General features: G+C 44.7%; 1 protein-coding gene across 1 annotated transcript; it reads right to left on the bottom strand.

Moving 5' to 3' along the window:
* Positions 1-4,102: 4,102 nt before the first annotated feature.
* Positions 4,103-8,856, bottom strand: Sstr1 (somatostatin receptor 1). Its single transcript, XM_005004527.4, has one exon. The coding sequence runs from the start codon at positions 7,643-7,645 to the stop codon at positions 6,470-6,472; it is 1,176 nt and encodes a 391-aa protein (XP_005004584.1). The 5' UTR covers positions 7,646-8,856; the 3' UTR covers positions 4,103-6,469.
* Between the last annotated feature and the right edge of the window lie 1,630 nt (positions 8,857-10,486).

Below are 10,486 nucleotides of genomic sequence, written 5' to 3'. Positions count from 1 at the left end.
GGGAATATAAGAAAATGTGAAGATGTCACTTGCTCATGGATAAGAAGAACCAACATCGTGAAAATCTCCATACTCCCAAATTTGTTATACAGATTCAATGAAATCCCAATCAAAATGCTGTTAACATACCTCACAGAACTAGAGAAAACATTCCTAAAATTCATTTGCAACTGAAGAGTCTTGGAATAACAAAAGTAATTCTGGGCACAAAAGGCAAGGCAGGAGGCATTCCCATCCCTGACTTGAAATTATACTACAAAGCTACTGTGATAAAATCAGCAAGGTACTGGCAAAAAAGAGAAATAAACAAACACACAAAAAGAAAAATAGACCTGAGGATCAGTGTAACAGATTAGAAAATGCAGCCATAATTGCAAACACCTGCAAACACCTGATCTTTGACAAAGCAGCCAAACATATTCACTGGTAGAAAGCGTCTTTAATAAATGGTGCTTGAAAAACTGGCTTTCTATTTGCCAAAGAATAAGACTATACCCGTGTTGATAACCATACACTGTACTAAAAGCAAAATGGATCAAAGATCTAAATATCAAAGCAGAAATGTTCAGTCTTCTGGAAGAGAAATTAGATAGAAATCTGGAAGAAATTGGTGTAGGCAGAGAGTTCATGAACTCTCTGCACAGGACATACTTCAAAGAGTAAACAACTGGGACCCATCTTTTAAAAAAATTTTTGCACAACAAAAGAAATCACCAACAGAGTGAAAAGACAACCCACAGATTGGGAAAAAATTTTAACCAATTGCCCTTCAGAAAAAAATCTATCTAGAACATATAAAGAATTTTTAAAAATCATAACCCCAAATTCAAAGACCCAATTCACAAATGGACATCTGAGATGAATACACATTTCTCAGATGAAGAAATAAAAATAGCAAAAAAATATATGAAAAGTGATCAACAGCATTGGTCATTAGAGAGCTGCAAATCAACACAGCACTAAGATTCCATCCCATTCCAGAAAGAATGGTTATTACCAAGAAATAAACTAATGACAAATGCTGAGGAGGCTGTGGTGAAAAAACAAAGCTTCTCTATTGTTGGTGGAAGCGCAAACTGGTGCATCCACCGTGGAAATTAGTATGGAGAGTCCTCAGAAAGCTAGTATTTGGGCTTCTGTTTGTTCCAGCTACTCCTCTTCTTCCCAGAAATATTAAAAAGATCATGCCACAGCAATCTATGTGCACCAATGTTTATAGCTGAGCAATTTGTAATAGCTAAATCTTGAAAACAACCCAAATGCCCATCAACTGAGAAATAGCTAAAAAAGATACAGTATTTTTATACAATGGCATACTACCTAGCCAAAAAAGATAAACTTGAGACTTTTATAGGCAAATGGATGCAACCTGACACCATAAACATTAGTGAAGTAAAGAAGTCTCACTTGTGTAAATATCAACCTGTCTCCCTGATGTGAGAAATCAAAGAGTAAATAAGGTCTAAAATGTATAATAGATAATGTGAAATGGGAAGAAATTGTTAAAAAGGAAAAGATGGGTGAAAGGAGAAAATAAAGATGGGAAAAGAGAGAAAAAAATGCCAATTAGTTAACTGCTAGTGTCTCTTAGTTCGTAGTAAAGGAAGATTTGCGGTTATACTAATTGAAGAATTTTTTCTTTTTGGATTGGTAAGAAACACAGAAAAACACTGGACTTTATTACTAGTAGATTAGTCTGGTAGAAATCGGAACAGCATTCTTTAAAACAGTAAAAATAAGATTTTATGTACTCTTATTAACTAAATATAATAGTATGTAGTGTATTGAATATTGTTCTCCTGTCATCTTGTTATGAAATTTAGTTTTACCTTTTTTCCATAAAGTAAAAAAATGTTAAAAATTTAAAAATAATTAAAGAAACTTTACATAGTGTCACTTTATTTAATATAGGTTTCAAATATATTACAATTTTTTAAAGTGCATTTTCCAGGGAACCTTCCCGTTGTTTGTCTCAGGAAAAAACAAAATACTCAACAACTGGCCAATGATCAGGTTAAAATGGATAAACCATCAAAGTTTTAAAAATAGGATCCTTTCCTGTGGGCATCGAGGATGGCCTGGGAGATACTATATTGGGAAACCAGGGGTCACTTATAAGCATAATAATAGTTCATAGATGCTACGCAGGTACATTTTAACTTCCTCTATGAACCATCTTTCATATTAGTCTCTTCCTCTAAAATAAGACTCAAGATCTTAGGATAAAAGCCTTGTTCAAATACCAAAATGCTGGGAAATTGGGCATGTGTGTGGGTTGGTGTGCATGTCTGGTTGGGAAGTGAATATTTGCTACATAAATTTTCCCGCTCTAATGTATGAAGGGCTAAGACAGAAGTACTCAACTTCTGTGATCTTCCTCTAGTGTAAAGGTGATGTGGGAAGTGTGAAATGCTTTAATAAGTGAGGTTGGAAAAGATAACTAGAGATGTACCACTAGCAGCCATGAAAGGAAGGTGACATGATCAGAGGAGATCCTGAAGGCCACTAATCTGAGTTACCTCTGAGTCCTGTCAAACCACTGAGCCCACAGGCTAACCAAGGGCAGCAGCGGCAGGTGGACGTGACTCCTCAGCAGAGACTGGCATCCCCTAGGCTGGTGGGCTGTCCAAACCATGAAGATCCAGAGGCTGCTGTCCTGGGGAACTCAGGCGCAGACCTCACCAAGATGAGAAGTCCAGTCACAGTCTCTGGTTGCTGCGGTTTCATCAAATTATATCCAGGAAGCAGCGAAGTCCACAAGCGACCTGGCCTCAGAGAGCAAAAGACAGACAAGGCCTTTTTCCCAAGGACTACACTACTTCCTTGTTTGACTAGGATATGTAAAATTTCCTCACATTCATTCTAATTCCATTCTACAGATGACAAAAGAGCAAGAGAAAGCTAGCTAAGAGAGTGTCCAAACTTATTCAAAAGAAGCTCTGAATCTGAAAAACATAGCTCTCGAAATTATTAGCACAGGACCTGGAGATCTAGCTCAGAGAGAGCTCTTGCCTAGTTCCCGAGAGATCTGGGGTTTGATCTCAGGCACAGCTCAGTAAATAAATAAATAAGCAAATAGTTTAGTTGGATTTTGTAAGTTTGTTTTCCTCGCAGCTAACCACAAGAAAAGTACTTGGAATAATTTTTGGATCAATTAAATAAAAAATAACGAAATTTATTGATTTCAATTGTAGCTTAGTGATAGAGATGTACTTAGAACTGAAAAGGCCCTGGGTTCTGTCCCTAGCACCAAACCTAAAATAAAATCTCAAACTGCTTTCTTTACCACTACAAGTTGGAAGTGTAATTTTCCATTTGTTACTTTGCTATAGACTTATAAAATTATAAAATGTTCAATCATTCTTGTCATACTGAGATAATGTATAGCACTCTACTAAGGTTGGAGTTACAGAGCATTGGAAGTCTGCACCTCCCACTCTGGTCCTAAAATTGCTGCTATCATCTACTTTGAAAATACTTCTTTCTGTTCATTCTGCTATGAAAATAAAACTACTGTAAAAATTAAAGTCTTTTAAAAATACTCCCCTTGTGTCTTATATTCTTCAAGATGGAAATAGCTATCAGTGAACAAAGCATAAAACACCTTTTTCTATTATGTTTCTTCTGTTTCAATCTGGTTTTCCTGTTTGTTTTCAACCATTACAATCTGCAACATTTTCAAGAAATATTTTCCCTATCATTATCCTTTCTCTGGATGCAAATCAGCAATTACTTAGCTCCAATAACAAAGTGTGAGGTCATAAATGAAGTCAGACACTAATTTAATCTGTTAAAGATTGAGAAATTGTCTGCTTGGTTTGGTGACAAGAGTGTAACCCAGGGCATTGTTTTTTATTCATACTGGCTAGTCTCTCTCTCTCTCTCTCTCTCTCTCTCTCTCTCTCTCTCTCTCTCTCTCTCTCTCTCAATTTTCTTTGAAGAAAATAACTGCAATCGTGATAAAATTTCCAAAGGTAATCTGAAATCATTTTCCCTAAACTCTAAGTGAAACCCAAGTCAATCCCGTCTCTATGTGTGTATGTGTGTTTTCAAATTATCCATTAAAATAGTAAAATTCAAGCAGCAGTCAGAAGACTTGCAATAGTGTCATACATCTGTTTATTTAGTTAGTATTACAATGATAACAAGTTAAGAGCATTAGATTGGTCTCCTGTTAAGAGGATGATGGTCAAGATTTCATTTTGTAAATTCCACTGTTCTTAAACATTAAAAATCTATTTTCCAAAAGAGTAATAATATATAGTATTAGTAAGGGACACATCTAAACTTTCAGACTTCTGATCAAAGGGATATTTGTTCATTAGTTTAAACTAAACATTAGAGACATTGTTTACTGCTTTTAGAAAAGCACAATGTTGAAACAAATATACAGGAAACATTTTTTTCTAGAGCAAGTTCAACCACTGTGCATCATGTCAATAGAGAACCTGAGAATCCCAGATTATTATCTCCAGATCATTGTAATACACTCTGACTTATTTCAACAAACAGCAAACGTGTATCTAGTGCATACTATGTACAAGCCAGCATATTAAGCAATACAAGAAATACAAAGAAGTAAAATTGTTGGTCCTTGCCCTGCTCAGATTTCTAGTGAGGTTAGCAAGATTAAACATAAGCACAAATCATTTCATTTCCAATGTTCTCAAAATGTAGTGACTATGTAAACTGGATTGCAAGAATTGTTTCTGCTGAAACCTAGAAAAAGTAGGGACATTCTCAGCCATGATTGGCCTTTGAATTAGATTTCTCAGTTTCAGATAGAATGCTATTCACACCCCTAAACCTGAAAGTTTTCCAGCCAGACTCACACCTGTCGCTGTTAGTGGCTGTACTTGAAATTGTTTCATGGACTTATAACAATGGGACCAGATAAACAAATATATATATATATAATGTGAGTATACACGTACATACCCACACACAACAACACTCAAATGTAGGGTGATGCTTCCCTTATATGTTTCCTGGAAATCTAGGATTTTGGGGCTTTTCACTCTGCATAGAGAGGAAGCTAGCCCACATTGTCATTTATCTTATTATTATAAGACAAGCAGCTACAATAAGAAAAATATGAAAAAATCTCCAAGTTTCACTGGACACGGCAAAAATAGAAAAACTGGAGGAAAAGATAAGAACCAGCAGAGAAAGGGTCTGAGGAGGCCTTAAGAGTGGGGAAAAGTTTCTTCCAGTCTCCACTACAACCCAGTGGGTCCCCCAAGAAAATGCCTGAGCTAGGCAAGGGCAGAAAAAGAAAGCAGAAATGCATTTTCCAACACCACCAATAAATAAATAAATAAATACATCAAACAAGGAAGGAACTTAATTAGGCACCGCTTGAAAGGCAGTGAAGCTCACAGGCCAGACAGACTGCACCCCAGCCTGCAGCCTGTGGTCACGTGGCCAACTTTGGCCAAGGCTCTGAATTGTCACCCAGATCTCTGACTCCCTGTCCCTGTAGACCCAAACTGGAGCAGGAAACCCAGGGTGCTGCAATTCCCAGGTCAGGTCCACACCTCCAGAAATTTGGGGAGGGAGCTGCTTGGCTTCAGTGTGGCCACCTAGGAAAGTGCTCTCCCCCTGACTCTCAACACAGATGCTCTAGAAAGGAGTAGTTTTGAAACAGAGAGGCCCTTCCCAGCCACGAAGGAGACTGGTTCTATGGCACACCTTCCCTAACCCAGGGATCTTCTATAAAGGCTTGTTCTCCAGCTCCTTTTTGCTTCAAACGGAGTAAGGGGGTAGGTCGCACAGAGCCTGTCTGGGGTGCAAACCACAGACCCGTTTTACTGCTAAGCACCTGGCTCTGGAGTAGGGGCTGTGGAGCATGCCAGGGAAGAATGCTGCCCAGTTCACTTCTGAGTGCGACTTCTCTCAAAGTTTAAGTCTGCCCAATTCAGTCTCATGCCTTCAAGTAAAGCTCCCCAAAATGAGAGCGGTAATTTCCGAATCACTGCAAGGAGCACCAGGCAGAGTGTGGCCAGCTGGCCCGCGCTCCTGGGCGGGGCTGGGGGCTGGCCGGGAACCCACCCGGAGAGAAACTCGTGGCTGCCACCAAGGATCAGTTTAGACAAAAAGAAGTAGCCGCAGGAGAGGCAGCGGACCGACCTCGGCGGCGTTGAATGGGTGCTGTGCACAGGACAGTGGGAAAAGAAAGACTGAAGTTACAGGATGTCGGGAGGAAAGGGGTGCGGAGCAGCAAGCGCAGTGAGGTACCAGCCAAAAGTGGGGGACAGGAGAAGGCGGTCAGAAAGCCTTTTCAATTTGTAAGCAAAGCTCTTAATTCTACCTTGGTCTTCTCGAGGCTCTCCTAGGTCCCTCTACCCGAGGGGTGAAGGAGCCTAGCCCCGGGGTACCCCCACCGCACCCAGGCTCCGCTGCAGATACCACCGCTTCACACTCAGCCTCCCTGAGGTTCTCTCCCTTCCTCCGCGCAGGGCCCAGGCTCTCAGAGCGTAGTGATCCGGGAAGTGCAGGTGCCATTACGAAAGACGCCTCCAGATTCCAGGTTCTCAGGCTGAAAGTCCTCCACACTGTAGGCGCGGCTCTTGAGGGCTGTGGCATAGTAGTCGACGGGCTCCTCCGCGGCGTTGTCCATCCAGCTGAGGCACAGGATGCGCTGGAAAGAGCGCTTGAAGTTGTCCGAGAGGAAGCCATAGAGGATGGGATTGGCGCAGCTGTTGGCATAGCCGAGGATGACGGACAGCTGGCTCACCGTGGCATCATCCTGCTCGGCGAACACGTTGACCAGCTGCACCACGTAGAAAGGCATCCAGCAGATGACAAACACCATCACCACCATCATCACCATGAGAGTGATCTTGCGCTCCGAGCGCTTGCGCTGCTGCCAACCGGCCTTGAGGGCCACCATGCGCATCTTGGCGATGATGAGCACGTAGCACAGACAGATGGCCCCGACGGGAAGCAGGAAACCCATGAGAAACGTGTACAACACGAAGCCCACTAGCCAGCGCTGGGCAGGCTCGGGCATGAGCATGTTGCAGGCCACCGTGCCGTCGCTGTTGGCCGCGGTGCGTGAGAAGACCACAATGGGCAGGATGACAAGCAGCGACAGCACCCACACGCCCAGGTTCACCACCTTGGCCACTGTGGGGCGACGGTAGCGGGCCGCTTTGATGGGGTGCACCACGGCCACATAGCGGTCCACACTGAGCACAGTCAGACAGTAGATGCTGGTGAACATGTTGACCGCGTCCACACTGAGCACGAGGCGGCAGAGCAGGGCGCCGAAAGGCCAGTGGCGCAACAGCGTGGAGGTGACCAGGAAGGGCACGCTGAGCATGAGCAGCTCGTCGGCAATAGCGAGGTTGAGGATGTAGATGTTGGTGGCCGTCTTCATCTTGGCATAGCGCAAAATCACGTAGATGACCATGGAGTTCCCGCACAGTCCCACCAGGCACACCACAGAGTAGATGAAGGAGATCAGGATGGCGCTACCCTGGCCCTCGCTTAAGGTCCCGTTCTGGGACGCGTTTCGCCCATGCTCTTCCATGCCGTCCGCAGCGCCGGCCCCAGGGCCCCTGCTGCAGCCACCTTCTCCGCAGCTGCCCGGGCTGGGGCTGGGAGAAGAGGAAGGAGAGGAGGCGGTGCCATTGGGGAACATCCCAGCTGACGGGGGCTGGTGGGGTGCGGGCGCTGGGGCGTTCTTCTCGCGCCCCCTCCGCCCGCGCCCTCCCTAGACACCCGGCCGGTCGCCTGCGGCTCACAGCCACCTGGCGCCTCGGGGTAGACCGCAGCGGTGGCGGCGGAGAAAGCAGCTCCCAGCAGCGCCGGCGGGGCTCATCGCCCCGCGGTTGCCTGCGCGCTGCCTCTGGCCGCTCCGGGGCGTCTGGGCACAGCGGAGCTTGGAGAAGCGGCCGAGGGGCTAGTGCCCGGCACGGCACAGTCATTAACTGGCGCAGCTCTAGACTGGTGAATGATTAATAGGCACCACCAGCGCGTCAGCAACTACGAAGGGAGGTGGTGGTGTGCCCAGGTGGTTTGTTCTCCCTCCCCCATTTTTTTCTCCTTCTGGCTCAATTAGAGAAGCACCTTAAGCGACCCCTCACAACACCTTCACGCAACCCTCAGAGGGACCAGGGGAGGGTCTCCCCTACCTGGATTGTGGCTGGAAGCCTAAAGTATAAATTCTGTCCCACCCCACCCCACTCCTACCCCAAGCAAAGGGCGAAAGGAACTCCAAACATGGACATTTGGAGTTCCTCTCAGTTTTCCTCAGTTGCTGCCCCCTCCAAGGGAGAACCCTAGCTCCGCTTCTGGGGTGCTTTCCGGGACCCACCTCTCACCCCCGCTTGCCCGGACCTTCCGACCTGCAGAGGCAGCTAAGGGCCTCCTTCCCAAAGCGCTCTACCTCCAGACAGACGCGTAGATGGCCAGCGCAAAGTGCATGTGGTCTGGCGGCGCGCTGACGTTCTCGGTGCGCAGTCCAGCTCCGTTGGGGCTCGGCCCCAGCGCAAGTGCCCACGCGAATACTCGGAGTCGTGGGAACTGATTCTAAGCCGAGAGCGTAATGAGCAGGAAGAGCCACAATGATGCTTTAGGGGATTCTGAGCTGCAGCGCGCACGGCAGCTCTGGGAAGATGAGGGGGGTTCAGAGGTCTGAACGAACCACTGCCAGCTCTTAATAAAGCCTGTAGTGCCTAGAGCCCCCTGGCCCCATAGGAATATCCACTGTAGAAATCGGGACGCGCGGCTGGGAGCTCAGGAGCAGCAGGAGGCTCCCTCGTAACGTGCCAGGCACTACATAGGAAATCCATCTAGGTGTTCACTCGGGAAAGATAAGGCTGCACGCTAGGAACGGCTCCGTTGTACTTTGTACCCTGGAGAGTTGGCCGCAGGGGTAGGGGTGGGGGAAGGAGCCCGTAGATGTCTGGGCGAGAGGGATTCGGGCTCCTCTAAATCCACTCACGGCTGGCTGTACCAGTGACCAGACCTGTCACCAACCTCAGGACCCAAGGAGCGCCGTTTGAGGTTTTCTTTGCAATATGATTGCCCTTGAGGTATGACCCGGTTCTAGTTTACCCGGCGCCTAAACCATTAGGACAGACATCGATGATAGCAGCCCTGAAGCTTGCTGGCTTCGTCTAGAAATTGCAGGTTGTCCCTTAAAGACAGAAGACACTTTTCAATGACCATGATTTAAAACTGACCTTTAGGACGTCCCACCATTCTGAGCTTCTAGTTACTTGCAGTTTGACCCAGTCAAAGGGAGAATCACAGCCCGCCCCCCAAATTCTTTGCAGGCACCCACTGTGCAATGACTGCCAGTGTCTGCTTCTCTCAGTAGTTTATCCTAAGGACGGCAAACAGAAACCAAACTCCTGGAAGCTGTCTGTACCTGACAGTCTAGCTACAGACATGGGTGCTCAGATTAAACACAAAAGTAACGTTTTAAGCCCTGTTGCTTTGTCCAGGTAATGATTTACACATATGTGTTGTAATTCCCCACATAAAGTGTTCTTGAAAGGGAAAGAATAATTCATAGTGCGTTGGTGATACAATCAGGGGTGGGAATGTGTGCAATGACACTGAATTATTAATGAGTAAAACGTTAGGAAGGAATTTGAAATTTCATATGGCTGAAGCTGTTTAACCCATTTCTTTATATAAATGAAATTTATCTGTAGCGGGGCAGGGAATTGTTATTACAGTTATGTTTCTTTTTATTTTAAAAATATAGTGCATATGGAGAGGAAACAGTGAATGTTGATTAGGTTACCCTGTACCCCAATAAAACAGCAGCACCCCTCCCCAAAAGCATTGTACTAGCCAGGCCTCACAGTGGCTTAGCTCCCTGTCACTCACTGGCTAAGGACAGCAGGCTATTTTGGGGGAGCTGGTATGCCAACAGTCATCCTTTAGAGGCCTTGACTTTGATCATGGTGGCTCTAGGGTAATGGAATTTGGTAAAAGGTAGTTGGTCATTAAAATTGCATTACATTCACTTTACAACACATGTAAAAAAATACTCTCAATTAAATTGTGGCTCCACGTTCAAAATAGAAGCATGATTTGACATGAGCGTGCCCGCTCTGCTTGTGAATTGGTTTCTGTGAGGGGCAATTTATCTATTAAAAGAGATGGACTATGAGATATCACTTTGCACCCACTAAAATGGCTGTAATAATTTGCAAAAAACAGAAAGTAAAAGTTGGAAAGAATTGGAGAAAAACTCATATATTGTTGGTGGGAGTAAAAAACGATGCAGTTTTAGTAAAAACGTTGGATGATTTTTTCAAAAGATATAAAATGGAGTCTCACATGGCCCAGCAATCTTTTACTCCTCAAAATTAACATAAAATGTATTGGCACAAAAATTTGCACATGGATGTTATAATAGTCCCAAATAGAAACAACCTAAATAACTATCAGTTGGTAAACGAATAAGCAAAAAGTGGTTTATTTAATTAATTTATTTACTTATTTATTGTTTATTTATTGTTTT

Source organism: Cavia porcellus, unplaced genomic scaffold (genome assembly GCF_034190915.1).
Source record: "Cavia porcellus strain 051 isolate PalLab524CR breed Dunkin Hartley unplaced genomic scaffold, mCavPor4.1 scaffold_1, whole genome shotgun sequence".
Taxonomy (NCBI): Eukaryota; Metazoa; Chordata; class Mammalia; order Rodentia; family Caviidae; genus Cavia; species Cavia porcellus.
The sequence above is the reverse complement of the archived record's forward strand: the minus strand, read 5'-3'. Positions and strand labels throughout refer to the sequence as shown.

What these genes read in the sequence shown, in the direction of transcription:
- Sstr1 (XM_005004527.4), bottom strand. Translation starts at nt 7,645, where the DNA reads ATGTTCCCCAATGGCACCGCCTCCTCTCCTTCCTCTTCTCCCAGCCCC.